The 16,762-nt window shown below is 33.8% G+C and overlaps 1 protein-coding gene and 3 pseudogenes across 1 annotated transcript; 3 read left to right on the top strand and 1 right to left on the bottom strand.

Moving 5' to 3' along the window:
• The first annotated feature begins 931 nt into the window (after positions 1–931).
• LOC131046950 (small ribosomal subunit protein uS11c) lies at positions 932–2,784 on the top strand. Its single transcript, XM_059212267.1, has 2 exons — positions 932–1,091; positions 2,498–2,784. Exons 1-2 carry the CDS (start codon positions 932–934, stop codon positions 2,782–2,784), a joined length of 447 nt encoding a protein of 148 aa, XP_059068250.1.
• On the top strand, positions 2,751–3,940 carry LOC131027555 (DNA-directed RNA polymerase subunit alpha-like; annotated as a pseudogene).
• Positions 3,941–3,997: 57 nt separating this feature from the next.
• On the bottom strand, positions 3,998–9,215 carry LOC131027160 (photosystem II CP47 reaction center protein-like; annotated as a pseudogene).
• Positions 9,216–12,181: 2,966 nt separating this feature from the next.
• LOC131027170 (cytochrome f-like) lies at positions 12,182–13,344 on the top strand (annotated as a pseudogene).
• Positions 13,345–16,762: the final 3,418 nt, after the last annotated feature.

Here is a 16,762-nt window from a genome sequence, read left to right as displayed (position 1 = left end):
GGGAATATCTTCTCGGGGTAATCGCATTTGTTTTGGTAGATTTGCTCTTCAGGCATTGGAACCTATTTGGATCACATTTGGGCAGATAGAAGCAAGACGACGAGAAATTACTCGCTATGCCCATCGCGGCGTAAAAATATGGATATGTATATTTCCCGACAAACCTATTAGAACGAGACCTGCAGAAATACGTATGGGTTCGGGGAAAGCCAAGGGATCTCCAGAATATTGGGTATCCGTGGTCAAACCAAGTCGAATACTTTATGAAATAAGTGGAGTATCAGAGACTATAGCTAGAGCAGCTTTTCAAATCGTTGCATATAAAATGCCTATACATACTAAATTTATTACTAGTTTGCGTAAATAATGCCGAACCAAAGAGATATTTCTAGCAGAAAAAGATTATTGATTTGATAAGAAATACTTTTTTTCTGCCGAGTTAACAATTCTTTTGGAGGAAATATGATTCAGTCTCAAACTTACTTGAATGTAGCAGACAACAATGGAGCCCAAAAATTAATGTGTATTCGAGTGCTAGGAGCAGGTAATCGTAACACCGCTAATATCGGCGATATTATCATCGCTATAATTAAAGAAGCAGCACCTAATCTGCCTCTGGAAGAATCAGAGGTAGTTAGAGCCATAGTTATACGTACGTGTAAGGAACTTAAACATAGTGATGGAATGATAATACGATCTGATGACAATGCAGCAGTTGTCATTGATCAGAAAGGAAATCCAAGAGGAACTTGAGTTTTTGGTTCAGTTACTGAGGAATTAAGAGAATTGAATTTCACCAAAATAATCTCATTGGCTCCTGAAGTATTATAAATACTGATAAATTATGTAGAAGCAATGTTAGGCATATTCCTAAAAAAAAGATAAACATGCCTTTATATTGAGCTTGTAAATTCTTAAGAATTAGTTCGCCATGGGTAATGATACTATTGTTAATCTAATGACTTATATAAGAAACGCTGACATGGTAAAAAAAAAAACAATTCGAGTAGCAGCTACTATTATTACCGAGAACATCACAAGGATTCTTCTACGAGAAGGTTTTATAGAGGATGTTAGGAAACATCGAGAAGGTAAAAAATCTTGTTTTGTTTTAACTTCAAAATCTAGGGGAAGGACGCAAAAGAGATATATAACCGCTTCAAAGCGTATTAGCAAACCTGGTCTGAGAATCTATTCTAATTCTTGAGAGATCCCTAAAGTTTTAGGTGGAATGGGGATTGCAATCCTTTCTACTTCGCAAGGAATAATGACTGATCGAGAAGCTCGACAAAAAAAAATAGGAGGGAAATTATTATGTATTTTATGGTAACTCCAAAACAAAAATTAAATGCCTGAATTGCATTTTTGCTTCCAATAATTGGAATGCTATCAATAATATTGACAAAAGATATTATTGATGATAGGAGTCAATAATGACTCATTATTGAGTGTTCAGTGTCAGAAATTTGGCTGACAAAAAAGGAATTCATTATAATTCAATGAATATTATTGAGTAGTAATAGCTTACAAAAAAAAGCTATTCATGTTTATTTTTCAATTAAAATTCTATTAAAATGTCTTTTTTCTTTTTTTTATAATTAAATGATTCCTCTTTTTTAGAAATCAATTTCATAGTTAATAACTATGAATGTCATAGTTAATAACTATTCCTCCTTTTTTAATCATTGTAAAAAAACTAGGAGTCTAGTTAAAATGAGTACCAAAAAGAATTTTGTCACTGTTGAGGGTGTAGTTACGATAGCATATCCTAATGGTATGTTCTTAGTCCATCTAGATAACGATATAGATGTTTTAACGGTTGTATCAGGTAAAATTAGATATCGAACAATACGAGTAGTACCGAGAGATAGAGTGACAGTTGAATTACCTCTTTACGATTTAAGCAAAGGACGTATAATATATAGACATTCCGTCAAATGAAATGATGATGATGACTTTATATCTGCTACTGATCAATATTGAGGCCCATTAACTCTATAAACAAAAAAGAAAAAGATTTTAGCATTAAATAAAGGACCACAAATATGAAAATTTGTGCTTCTGTTCGCAAAATTTGTGAAAAGTGCCGCCTAATTCGTAGATGGAAACGCCTTCTTGTAATTTGTTACAATCTGAGGCATAAACAAAAACAGGGCTAATTCCTATTATATATCACGATATGAATTCTAAAAGGAATTTTGGCATCCAATTTAGAATTATTATAATATAAGAAATATATATATATATATATATATATATATATTTCTTATATTATATTACTTTTTTTTTAACTTCAAAATATCAAAATTTATCAAAAATTATAAGAAGATTTGCGTTGTGTCAAAAAATAAAATAAAAATTGTGTCAAAAACTAGAAGAAAATATGTGCCACGTAGAGCTACAAGAAGATTTTTGCCACGTAAAACTAAACATCAAATACTGAAAGGAGTTATTTATGTTTGAGCAAGTTTTCGCAATACCATTGTTACTGTTACAGATACACGGGGGCAAGCGGTTTCTTGGTATTCTGCTGGTGCTTGTGGATTCAAAGGTACAAAAAGACGTTCACCATTTGCTGCTCAGACTGCAGCAGCAAATGTTGTTGATACCTTAGTAAATCAAGGTCTTCTGAAAGAAGCAGAAGTTATGATAAGTGGCCCTGGTCCGGGGAGAGATACAGCATTACGAGCCATTGCTCAAAGTGGTATACAATTAAGTTATGTACGTGATGTAACTCCTATGCTACATAACGGATGTAGACCTCCCAAAAGAAGACGTGTATAAGAATTGAATAAATTGAAAGTGAAAGAAAGGATTAAATTATTTATTTGAAATAATATTATGAATCAGAATGAAATAGCAGTCTCAATGAAGATACCAGAATTGAAGTGTGTTGAATCCAGAACAGAGAATAAGCGTTTTCATTATAGTCATTTCACTCTATCTCCGCTTCGCAAAGGTCAAGCTAATACAATAGGCAGCGCAATAAGAAGAGTTTTACTTAAAGAAGTAGAAGGAACATGTATCACACGTGCTAAATTTCACAATATATCAAACGAATATTCCGTAATAATAGGTATTGAAGAATCAATACATGAAATTTTGATGAATCTGAAAGAAATTGTACTTCAAAGTGATGCGTACGGAATTCGAGAAGGATCTATCCATGTTGTCGGACCAAAAAAAGTAACTGCTCAAGATATCATGTTACCACCTTCTGTGAGAATAATCGATACTACACAACATACAGCTAACATAAACAAATCAATTACCTTAGATATATCATTACAAATTGAAAAAGGTCGCGGATATATTATTCAAAATCCAAATAATTACAATCCTAAGGATGAAATTTTTGCTATAGATGCTGCCTTTGTCTTTCCTATAGATGCTGCCTTTGCCCCTGTTCAAAATGTAAATTACAGTATTCACTCTTATTGGAGCGAAAATGAGACATAAGAAATTCTATTTCTTGAAATATGGACGAATGGAGGATTAGCTCCTAAAGAAGCACTTTACGAAGCTTCTCGAAATTTGATTGACTTTTTCCTTCCCTTTCTAAATGCAAAGGAAGAGAACAGCGATGGAACAAACAGTCTAAGCGACGATATTACTCCTTCCTTACCTATTTTGCATATATCGACTGATACGAAGAGAATAGCTTTTGATCAAATGTATATTGACCAATTAAACTTCTCTACTAGGATATATAATTGCCTCAAAAAGGAAAATATAAATATAGTATCGGACCTTTTGAATTACAGTCGAGAAGATTTAATGAAAATAAAACATCTTGGGGAACAATCTGTCAAAGAAATCTTGGAATTTATACGAAATATTCAAATTGATTCACCGGGGAATCCGGTTTAGATTTCTAAGAGTTCTATTCAATCTCCCCATTCATTCCCTTCTTCTAAGTTCTTCTGGAATAAATCTTTGACCATTCTGTAACAATATTAGAAAATATTTGATAAAAAAATATATCTAGGGAGAGACCCTTTATCTTAAAGCAACGACTCCCTAGATATATAAACAAAAGATTTCCCTCCTCTCCTATATTAAGATATTCTAAATTAGATCAAATTGGAAAAGACCTAGAGTTAAAGATTCATCGATAGGTAACATTGCCCCAATACTTAACCAAAGAGCTACTGCGGTACCGAATAAGAATACTGTTGTAGCTACTGGACGACGAAATGGATTTTGAAATTGATTCACATTCTCCAAGAAAGGGACTGTCAATAGTCCTGCAGGTACTGAAGCCATTAAAAGGACACCTAATAATTTATTAGGTACTGTACGAAGTATTTGAAATATGGGGAAAAAATACCATTCGGGTAATATTTCCAAAGGAGTTGCAAATGGATTTGGCGGTTCACCAATCATTGATGGTTCTAGAACTGCTAAACCTACGGTACATGCAATAGTACCAAAAATAAGTACTGGAAAAATATATAAGAGATCATTAGGCCAAGCGGGCTCGCCATAATAATTATGTTCCATGCCTTTAGCTAATTTAGCCCTTAATACAGGATCATTTAAGTCAGGTTTCTTTGTTATTGGGATAAGTAGATTTTTATGAATGAATCTTTCCCCTGAAAGAACTGGACATGTCAATTTTGATCATCCGGCTCGAGCACTAGTTGAAATAAAAATGATGAACAACGTATCGTTAGAATAAGTATAACTAAGAACTAAGAAGATCTGTAGTTAATTCATCATTTTCTTTTTTCGTATGCTCAGTATCCAAGTAAGCTCACAATCAATATGCCTTTTGGATCATCTTATTCCTTGTAATCTGTGTTTATCTCAACCCTCACAATTTTTTGCATACAAGGTATTGACTTGTTACTGATCTGGCCTTTTTCCTTCTTTAGACCCCTTCTTTTACTCCGATAGTTTACCCTATTGAAATGCAAGGGAAATGCATGCATTTTCATACTATGAAAAGGAAAGGATAATTTAAGTAATAAATTTTACTTAGTAATGCTATTACTATTACCTGGATCTCACGGAGCCTAATTCGGATTCGATCATAGAAATAACTCTCTTGGAAGACAACAAAGTGTTTGCCTTTTACCCAGGTTCTAAACTTCCTATTTTTGGAAAGAAAATTGGGACAGAGACACATTTCGATCTGAATCTTTATATGGCAGATCCTAAAATTGATCTGCACGGCCTAACCACTAGTTCAAGTCACACACTCCCATAATCCATTTTCTCCATCTGAGATGAGTATCTACTTCAATTCTTTGTTATTAAATAAAGAATACTTTATAATTGAAAGGAGAAATCATAGAAACATGCTTTTCGCGGCAATGATATATCGTAATAATAATAGGCTTTGAATACTGATTCAAAATGTATATTTCCTTTTTATAAAGGACCTGAAATACCTTGCTTGTGGATCATTAGAAAGTACATTAACATAAATATAGCAGTAAGAAGGGGTAATATGAAAGTGTGTAAACTATAAAAACGGGTCAAGGTAGATTGACCCACACTAGCACTCCCGCGTAATAACTCTACCAAAGGAGTTCCTATTAACGGAATGGCCTCAGGCACACCGGTCACTATTTTGACTGCCCAATAACCAATTTGATCCCAGGGCAAAGAATAACTGGTTACACAGAAAGATACGGTTAATACGGCTAGAATTACACCCGTAACCCAAGTTAATTCGTGAGGTTTTTTGAACCCACCTGTTAAATAAACGCAAAATACATGTAAGATCATCATTAAAACCATCATACTTGCCGACCATCGATGGACCGATCGGATTAGCCAACCAAAGTTAACTTCAGTCATTATGTATTGAATAGAGGAAAAAGCTTCTAGAACGGTGGGACGATAGTAAAAAGTCATAGCAAAACCGGTAGCTACTTGTACCAAAAAAGAAGTCAGTGTGATTCCCCCTAGGCAATAAAATATATTCACATGGGGAGGAACATATTTACTAGTGATATCATCTGCAATCGCCTAAATCTTGAGACGCTCTTCGAACCAATTGTATATATTATTGAGATAGGTAAACTCAAATTCCCCCTCTGAAAACCGTATATGAAAATTTCCTTTCATACGGCTTAAACAAGAACACCTAAATACTTTTTTGAAGAATGTACATTGTTTGTAAAATACAAAATTTCATTTCTTTGTATGAAGGAAGAGGATTGAGAATAATCCATCCTTTCCTACAATAAGAAGGAAAAAAACTTCATAGTGATAATGCTCAAATTTCAAGTTGGCTCATTCTTATGCAAAATAAATCGCTATAGGCCTTTTGAACGATCTTTTATCCTATTCGTGGTATAAATCACCTAGAGAACAACTAGTATGGACGATCAATAGGAATTATCTTGTCGAGATCTCAATAGATGAATAAATCTAAACCTCAGATTTTCATTTCACCCCGATGATTTTTTGAATACTCAGAAGGTTTTATGGGTTATAACCTTCCCATTTCATTGTTACTCACTTAATGAAATATACTAACTAATAAAAATAAAAACTGGAATACTATCTCATTCTTTAGTCAGCATTATTATAGTTCTTTCAAATTATTGATGAGAAGCTTGGTCACGAGGTCTTAAAAACAGGCATAAACCATAGTTCAGATTTTCTTGAATATATTATATACCTCGTGCTTCGGATATTAACTATTAGAGCAATATCTAACGAGATAGGAGGACCATCTTTATTTTATAAAGACAACAGATCGGTTTTCTGTACTAGAATAGAGATCAATTTTAACAAGTCGCACACCCATAATTCCAAAAATCCTTAGATAAAAGTAATTACACGATCAAACTACCAGAACGTAATAACCTAAAAATGAAAGCTATTCAAAATTCTGCCTTCCTTAATTCTTTTTCTTTTGGATGAACTTGGGATCTGAGTGGATCCTCTAGTTTTTCTAGACCCAACTAACTGGAATTCCGTCTAATAAAATGGAAGAATTATAAATCTCCAAGATAATACATAAGAATACTGCAAATAGGGCCATTGCAATGCCCATAAAAGGAGTAGTTCCCCATCCGGGAGCAACTTTATCGGATTCTGTATTAAGTGGTTTTAAATAATCTCCTACAGTAGTTCGTATTGGTCCGGTTTTGGAAGTATCATCAATGGTCTGTGTAGCCATAAAAACAATAGTATTGGTTGAGATCTAATTAACTTTGTATACTATTATGTATATATACATATATAGGATTACCTACCAATGGAAACTGCAACCTTAGTCGCTATCTCCATATCTTGTTTACTTGTTAGCTTTACTGGTTATGCCCTATACACCGCCTTTGGGCAACCTTCTGAACAACTTCAAGATCCTTTTGAAGAGAACGAGGACTAGTTGAAAAAAAATGACCTTCCCGATTAGGAAGGTCATTTTCTCTTTTTTTATTATAAGTAAGAAGGAGGATTAGAAAAATAGAAAATTATTTCCCCCCTCTATCCGGAACTTTGGGGGGTTCTCGGAAGAAAATAGCGAAAAAAATTATCCCTAAGGTCGAAACCAAAAGGAATGTATAAACCAATGCTTCCATAGATTCGATCGTAGTTTATAATTAATAGAGATAGCTTTTGTACTAATTACAACATTTTCCATAAAAAAAGTGGAATCAAAAGATTTTGATTCCTGAGATGCCATTTCTCACTATTGCATTAACGAATGGAGCAATACCATATTATACCACTTGTCTTTTAGTAGTTGGATCTCCCAGTTTTTGGAATGCCCCAAATTCTAATTGAGCATCCAAATCCGGATCAATACCGGCAAAAACATCTCTGAATAGAGTTCTAGCACCATGCCAAATATGTCCAAAAAAGAAAAGAAGAGAAAATGTAGCATGCCCAAAAGTAAACCAACCCCTTGGGCTACTCCGAAAAACACCATCCGATTTCAAAGTAGCACGATCTAACTCAAAAATCTCACTTAATTGTGCGCGTCTAGCATATTTTTTGACTATAGCAGGATCACCAAAACTAACTCCATCAAGTTCACCACCATAGAACTCAACAGTTACACCTACTTGTTCAACACTATATTTTGATTCTTCTCTCCTAAAAGGAACATCGGCTTTCACAATTCCTTCTTCATCTACTAGAACGACTAGAAATGTTTCGAAAAAGGTAGGCATACGACATACAAAAAGCTCATGTCTATTTTTATCTTTGAAAATAGGGTGTCCTAACCAACCAACAGCAATTCCATCTCCATTGTCCATTGCACCCGCCCTGAATAACCCCCCTTTAGCTGGATTATTCCCAATGTAATCATAAAAAGCAAGTTTTTCGGGAATTTTTGACCAAGCTTCTGATAGACTCAGATTTTCAGCCAGACCGGCACGAACTCATCGATCTATTTCTTGTTGGAAGTATCCCTGATCCCACTGGTAACGAGTAGGACCAAATAATTCGATCGGAGTGGTTGCGGAACCATACCACATTGTTCCAGCCACAATGAAAGCTGCAAAAAACACAGCAGCAATACTACTGGAGAGGACAGTTTCAATATTCCCCATACGTAATCCTTTGTATAAACGTTGGGGAGGATGAACACTGAGATGGAATAGACCTGCTAATATACCCAATATACCTGCTGCAATATGATGAGAATCTATTCCTCCCGAAACAAAAGGATCAAAACCTTCAGCTCCCCATGTCGGATTTACAGGCTGTATTTTTCCAGTTAGTCCATAAGGATCAGACACCCATATTACAGGGCCATACAAACCCGTTACATGAAACGCTCTGAATCCGAAACAAGCTGCTCCTAAGAGGAATAAATGAATTCCAAAAATCTTAGGCAAATCTAAAGAAGGTTTTCCTGTACGGGAATCACAGAATACGTCTAGATCCCAATATACCCAATGCCAGATAGCTGCTAAAAAGCACAAGCCAGAAAACACAATATGTGCCCCGGCCACACCTTCATAACTCCAAATACCTGGATTAGATCTGGTTTCTCTGGTTATACTCCATCCACCCCATGAATCCTTTATTCCTAAACGAGTCATAAAAGGTATAACGAACATACCTTGTCTCCACATTGGATCAAGAATAGGATCGGATGGATCGAAAACTGCTAATTCGTAAAGAGCCATCGAACCGGCCCATCCAAAAAGTAGAGTTGTATGCATTATATGCACAGAGATTAACTAGCCAGGATCATTCAACACGACAGTATGGACACGATACCAAGGCAAACCCATGAAAATACCCCTTTATCAGAAAAAGTAGACACTGTAACTTTCTCGCATTAGAGACAGATTATGCTATGGAATTATACCTTTGTCTCAAAGGTGAACATCTATCTATTAATAGAACAGTTTCAAAAAATAGAATTGAGAAGCGGATATATTTTATCATTTATATGTATCAATATACAATGTGGTAATTGGTCCCATTTGTTTTGTATCAAACAAAGTAAAGTAATTAATTACTTTACAAAACACCCAATGAATTAGGTATTTTACGAAGAAAGGCACGTCCGCTTATTTGGTCCTATCACTCATTTGATCTTATAATCTATCTTTGTAATAGAAAAAAAAAGACTATTTAATATACTTTTGATATGATAATCGACAGCTTACCCTCTTTTTTAGTCCCTTTGGTGGGCTTGTTTTTTCCAGCAATTACAATACTTTTTCTTTTTTTCTATACTCAAAATGACGAAATTTTATGAATCTGATCAATATATCACATAGATATATTTTTTATAATATGAGATAAAACCTTGTTTAAATAGATCTAAATAGATATTTTTCTTTATTTAGATCTTTTCATATATGATAAATAACAAAAAATGTAAATGTATATGGTATCATATGTATGAGACATATTCATACAGACCCGTGTGTGAAAGAATAAGTCTTTCTTACTTCTACTTCAAAATATGTTTATATACATTTGAATAGAGAGATTCGTATTTTTATTTGACTGATACAATGAAGTATTATTTTGATAGTCAATAAGTTAAGGACAAAATTTCCATGTTAAAAAAGAGAAGACAAAAAAATAACATGGAAAAAGAAGAAGAATATATATATGTTCCTTTTTTTTTTTTTTTAAATGCTTATATGTATATTGCTAGTTTATTAATATAGCCGATTTATGAGAATGACTTCGGGGTGGGAGTCAAAATTTGTTCAATCCCTCAAATTAAATAGGACGCAATTTGTTATGAATTGTCGATCCAAATGGCTCTGGATAGAACCCATAACAGGGTCTCGAAAAATAAGCAATTTTTTTTTGCTTGTCTCCTCTTTTTGGGTTCACTAGGATTTTTTGTGGTCGGAATTTCAAGTTATCTTGGTAGGAACCTGATACCCTTATTGTCATCTCAGCAAATACTTTTTGTGCCACAAGGAATTGTGATGTGTTTTTATGGGATTGCAGGTATGTTCATTAGCTCTTATTTGTGGTGCACTATTTTGTGCAATGTGGGTAGTGGCTCTAATAAGTTTGATGAAAAAGAAGAAGTTGTATGCCTTTTTCGCTGGGGATTTCCCGGAAGAAATCATCATATTTTCCTTCAATTTCATATGAAGGATATTCAAGCGATCAAAATGGAAGTTCAAGAAGGTCTTTTTCCTCGTGGTGTTCTTTATATGGAAATAAAGGGCCAACAAGAAATCCCCTTAACTCGTACTGAAGAAATTTGACCTTGCGTGAAATGGAACAGAAAGCTGTCGAATTAGCCCATTTTTTGCGCGTATCCATTGAAGGATTTTGAAATGAGGGGGGAAAGTCTTCTTAATATACAAATTGATAGATCTCGTATCAGTAGATACCAGAAAAAATTTTGACATAACATTTGTCTGGGGGGAAAGACCATATAGCCAGTATATTTCCACCAACACGAAATGTTACTTATGGAACCATACTGATATTCTTTGGCAGTTTGCAAACACTCCATATCATTCTTTATCTATTAGAAAACATGGGTATAATATCTTAAAAGAATACAATGAAGTAGATGACTATTGTTTTTTACACCTTTTTTTACATATGCGCCCGAAATATTATCATCTCCTCTATGTACCAAAGAGTCCAGAATTGAACTTCAATTTTCATTTATTTGCCACTCAAATTGGAGCGACTCTTCGGGTCAAGAGTTAAATAAGAAAACAATAAATAGAAAATGAGTCCGGATCCAAGCAATTTTCAAGGATTGATCCTTCCTTTTTTTACTCTACTTCTCAGTCGGAACAAACCATCTTTCATCCGAAAGATATTTTCTTTCAAGGTCGAAGAATTACACAAAAGATCATTCTATGGATCTCATACCTCGTTCTATAATTCGTACTTTGTTCAGATTTTGGACAGAGCTAACGAGTCAATCGAGCTCGTTAGCGATTCACGAATTGGAAGTCGCCAAATATAAAACATTCGCTTCTCTACAATATCTTACATGTTTAATAGTATTGCCTTGGGCAATTTCAATTTCATTACAGAACAGTTTAGAATCTTGGGTTACAAATTGGTGGAATACTGGTCAATCAAAAAAAAAATTTGATTATTTACAAGAAGAAAACGCTATAAGAAAATTTGAAAAAATAGAAGAACTATTCCTGTTAGAAATAATGGTGAAAGATTATTCAAAAACGCCTTCACAAGATATTCGTGTAGAGATGCAGAAAAAGATGATCCAATTGGTCAAAATATATAATCAAGATTGTATCCACATCATCTCACATTTATTAGCAAATCTAATAGGTTTGGTTCTTCTAAGTGTTTGTCTCATTCTGGGTAAGAAGAAACTTGGCATTCTAAATTCTTGGATCCAAGAAGTCTTCTACAGCCTAAGCGATACAATGAAATCTTTTTCTATTCTTTTAGTAACCGGTCTATGTATTGGGTTTCATTCGCCCCATGGTTGGGAACTGATGATCAATTGGATCTTCGAAAATTATGGATTTGCTCATAACGAACGAATAATATCTGGTCTTGTTTCAACTTTTCCAGTCATCTTAGACACAATTTTCAAATATTGGATCTTCCATCGTTTAAATCGTATATCTCCTTCACTTGTAGTAATTTATCACTCAATGAATGAATAACCAATGGTTTCTCCCCCATTTGACCCCCCCCTCTTTTTTACTTTTTTTAGGGCGATACTTCTTATTTTTTAGCTTTAGGTTTAATATAGTAGCAGAATTGCAGGTAGGTAACTATGATAGTTACCTACCACCATTTTATTTAAAATAAAAGAATTGTAACAAAAAATTGAACTATGCAAAATAGAAAAACTTATGATGACTGGGTGAAAAAGTGGATAACTCAATCAATTTCCGTCTTAATAATGATAGATATAATGACTCGCACATCTATTGCAAATGCATATCCCATTTTTGCATAGCAAGCTTATGAGAATCCTCGAGAAGCAACTGGGCGTATTGTATGTGCCAATTGTCATTTGGCTAAAAAACCTGTGGAGATTGAAGTTCCACAGTCCGTGCTTCCTGATACCATTTTTGAAGCAGTTGTTAAAATACCCTATGATAAGCAAATAAAACAAGTTCTTGCTAATGGTAAGAAAGGGACTTTAAATGTAGGAGTTGTTCTTATTTTACCCGAAGGTTTCGAATTAGCTCCTCCGGATCGTATTTATCCTGAGATTAAGGAAAAAATAGGTGATCTTTATTTTCAAAACTATCGTCCCAATCAAAAAAATATTCTAATAATAGGTCTTGTTCCTGGTCAAAAATATAGTGAAATTGTATTTCCTATGCTTTCACCAAATCCCGCTACTAATAAAGCAGCTCACTTCCTGAAATATCCCATATATGTAGGTGGTAATAGAGGAAGAGGACAAATTTATCTCGATGGGAGCAAAAGCAACAATACAGTCTATAACGCTTCAGCAACGGGTAAAGTAAGTAAAATTGCGCGTAAAGAAAAGGGTGGATATCAAATAACTATTGATAATCCATCAGACGGTCGACAAGTGGTTGACTTTGTACCTCTGGGACCGGAACTTCTTGTTTCAGAAGGTGAATTCATCAAGGCGGATCAGTCGTTAATGAATAACCCTAATGTGGGTGGATTTGGTCAAGAAAATGCAGAAATAGTACTTCAAGATCCTTTACGTGTTCAAGGTCTTTTATTATTCTTAGCATCTGTCGTTTTAGCACAGATATTTCTGGTTCTTAAGAAGAAACAATTTGAGAAAGTTCAATTGGTCGAAATGAATTTTTAGGCGCATAAAAGTGAATCTCCATCTTATGGATGATTCATGCAATTATGTAAATAAAAATTGCAATAATAAAGTCATACTTTTTCGGAGCCCTTCATTTGCCCCTTCCCTCTGTTCGAATATATTGATTGATTGTGAAGAATGAGGAGATATAAAGAATATGTGCATCTTTAATAATGAGTGATTCAGGAACAAACTTGTTAAACAGTGAGTTCCCTAGTTATGCGCGACATTCAATATTATATATATATGTTATCTTTTTTCACCTTGATTTATCATATTCAAAATAAATAAATCAAAGCATAAATAGAAGGAAGGAGAGAATTTGGTAATCTTGGCTTGCTATTTTCGCTGATTTTATAACTTATCCTACTCCTTGAAAAAGTAAAAAGTATATATATATATATATATATATATATATATATATATATATATATATATATATATATATATATATATATATATATATATATATATATATATATATATATATATATATATATATATATATATATTTACTTTTTACCATTATCTCGCCAAAGTCAAAGGAGCTCATTCATTTTCTAATTTAATTTTTCCTTTTTGGACTGAAATGATAAAACTTTAGTTCTGCGAAAAATTCGGATTTGTTTTTTGCTGAGTTCCCGATTCTCCCCCAGTAATATTCTATTACCGGCAATAAAACCGATTCTTCTTCCTTCCTAAGGAAGACCTGCAGTAATGTCGATTGCTCTCCACCGTTCCATAAGAACGATTGTATCCTCCTAAGTCAAATTAAATAAACTGTCTACTCGTAATTCGAGTACATAAATAAAAAGATGTAGTTTTTTTTTTTATTTCTACTAAATCAACCAGCCATAGCTGTGTAACCCTATTCCTAATAAATCAACCCCTAAGTAACAGGTCCAAACTAGAATAAATCCTAGAGAAGCAACAATTGCCAGTTTTTCCCCTTTCCAACCCTTGTTTATTCTAGTATGTAGATAAATTGCAAATATAATCCAAGTTATTAGCGCCCAAGTCTCTTTTGGATCCCAGCTCCAATAAGATCCCCATGCTTCGTTGGCCCATACTGCCCCGGAAAGTATACCTATACTTAAAAGAGAAAATCCTAGACCAATGGCACGATAACTCAATTGGTCTAATTGGTTAGTAAATTACCATTTACGATAATTTATAAATGAAAGGCCGAAAGTATGCTTCAATTCCTTTTTTTCTTGGTCGTGTGAATTCCCATTTTTATTGAAGAAAAAGGAATTCTTCACATTAATAAAAATCTTTTGATTTATTTGGGACATAATGACCAAAAAAGCTATCGATGATAGGGATCCGCATAAAAGAGTTGCATAACTGAGCAATATCATACTTACATGCATCATTAACCAATGAGATTGTAAAGCGGGTACTAACATTGCAGATTGTTGCATTTTATCTGGAAGACCTAAAGTAGCAAAACCATGAGTTAACATAGCACTTGGCGCGGTGATTACACCTAACCACCAAGCATCCTGGCCCCGTACTTCTATAACTATATGAATCATGGAGGAAGTCCATGAAAGGAACATGAATGACTCATACAAATTACTTAACGGTAAATGCCCTGAATAGAGGGAACGAGTAACTAATACTATCATGCCCTTTCCTCCCGAATTACTTAGTTCTTCACTTTTATAAACTAAGGTTCCCCAATAAATGAGAGTGACAACAAAAGTAAGAGAAAAAGAGAATGAGCCGATATATGTTCTAGAGTTATAAATATCATAATAAACCCATTTATTTTATTTAATATAGGATTCGTTTCGTAAGAGAAAGATAAAATCGATTGATATGTCATCAATTATATTAACATAGATCGAACAATGATAGTAATTTCGATCTATATAGGTACTCTATAAATAACACACACACACACACACACACACACACACACACACACACACACACACACACACACACATATATATATATATATATCGAAGGGATTGAACCCATAGTATCTTATTAACAATAATGCCGCCACTCGGATTTGAACCGAGATGCTCTAGCACTGCTTCCTAAGAGCAGCGTGTCTACCAATTTCACCATGGCGGCTTGATATTGTTTAGTTACTATATTAGACTATTTTTCCTGAAATTGTCAATGCAAATATTGAGAGAAGAGTATTTTTTTCTCTTCAATGTCCGAATTAACATTAAATAGAAAAATGCAATGTTGGTCGTTATAACGGAGTATAGCACAGTTTGGTAGCGTGCCATCTTGGGGTGGTGGAGGTCGTGGGTTCAAATCCTGCTGCTCCGAAAGCAACGGTAAACAAGATCGTGTAGATCTATTCTGTTATTGAACATTAATATATTCTTATTCGTCCCGAAGGTTTCTACGGGAGATGCATTTATTTGCATATTCCCGCAGAAACAACACAGCTTATTAGTAATAAATTTGTAAAGGAATCTATTTAACTTCGTAAATACAAAAACTAATTTTTATCTTCTAAAAAAAAAATAAAAAATAGAATAAAATGCTAACTTAAAACAATCTTTAGCTATAAAAACTATTTTAGAAGCTAAATGATATAATTTAAACTTTAGCCAATCAGGTATCCCAAAATAGAGTCCACAATCTTTGCCTAGCGGCACGAGAATCCCCCCGATGCTATAAGCCGTCAACCAAGACTTGGCAAAATTCTTTATTTTTTGCCACCGAGTCGGTTCATATTTGTCTAAATAACGTATAGTTTCTTCTAACTTAGTTGTAATTTTAGAACAAACGGTTCTTACCCATTTCTTTTTTGAAAGATAATTTTTTAATTTCGTTAGAAATTTTCTAAGATTTTTTCTTATGATTTCATTTTTTAGAACAGAATCTCTACTTTCCTTTAGAAATTTTCTAAGTTGATCCCTAAAAGAACTTATCGATTTTGGAAGAGAATCTCTACTTTCCGTTAGAAATTTTCTAAGTTGATCCCTAAAAGAACTTATCAATTTTGGAAGAGAATCTCTACTTTCCGTTAGAAATTTTCTAAGTTGATCCCTAAAAGAACTTATCAATTTTGGAAGAGAATCTCTACTTTCCGTTAGAAATTTTCTAAGTTGATCCCTAAAAGAACTTATCAATTTTATCATTTTTGTAAGAAGTTCATTGCACGGGGAGCGGCCGGAAGGAAAAGACGCACTTATGCTACAAAAATTATTCTTTTTTTGCAGCTCTGCCTGATTTAGAGGTTCATTTTGTCCAAAAACTGGTGAACACTTCGTACCCAATAAACTTTTGGTCCAATTTGCCAAATCTTGAAGAATCTCTCTTATTGAAACAAAACTTTGTTTTATAAAATAAAAACTATTTTGCATATGCTCCCAATGATCTATTTTGGGATACATGCATACCCTCAACATAATAGATCGACTACCATTACTAGTATTCCACCAGAATCAATTCATGCAAATTAGATCCTCTACTCGATAACGAGGCCAAAGAAAACGTCTGATTTTTGCTCTTGTATCTATGCAAAGAGGTTCATCTTTTTCGATGAGACCTTTGTCATTTAGTATCGCTTTACTATTTAATCCT

Source organism: Cryptomeria japonica, chromosome 10 (genome assembly GCF_030272615.1).
Source record: "Cryptomeria japonica chromosome 10, Sugi_1.0, whole genome shotgun sequence".
Lineage (NCBI taxonomy): Eukaryota > Viridiplantae > Streptophyta > Pinopsida > Cupressales > Cupressaceae > Cryptomeria > Cryptomeria japonica.
The sequence above is the reverse complement of the archived record's forward strand: the minus strand, read 5'-3'. Positions and strand labels throughout refer to the sequence as shown.

What these genes read in the sequence shown, in the direction of transcription:
- LOC131046950 (XM_059212267.1), top strand. Translation starts at nt 932, where the DNA reads ATGGGTAATGATACTATTGTTAATCTAATGACTTATATAAGAAACGCT. An exon ending in TGTTAGGAAACATCGAGAAG is followed by an intron (nt 1,092 to 2,497) that starts GTAAAAAATCTT and finishes TTACTGTTACAG; the next exon opens with ATACACGGGGGCAAGCGGTT.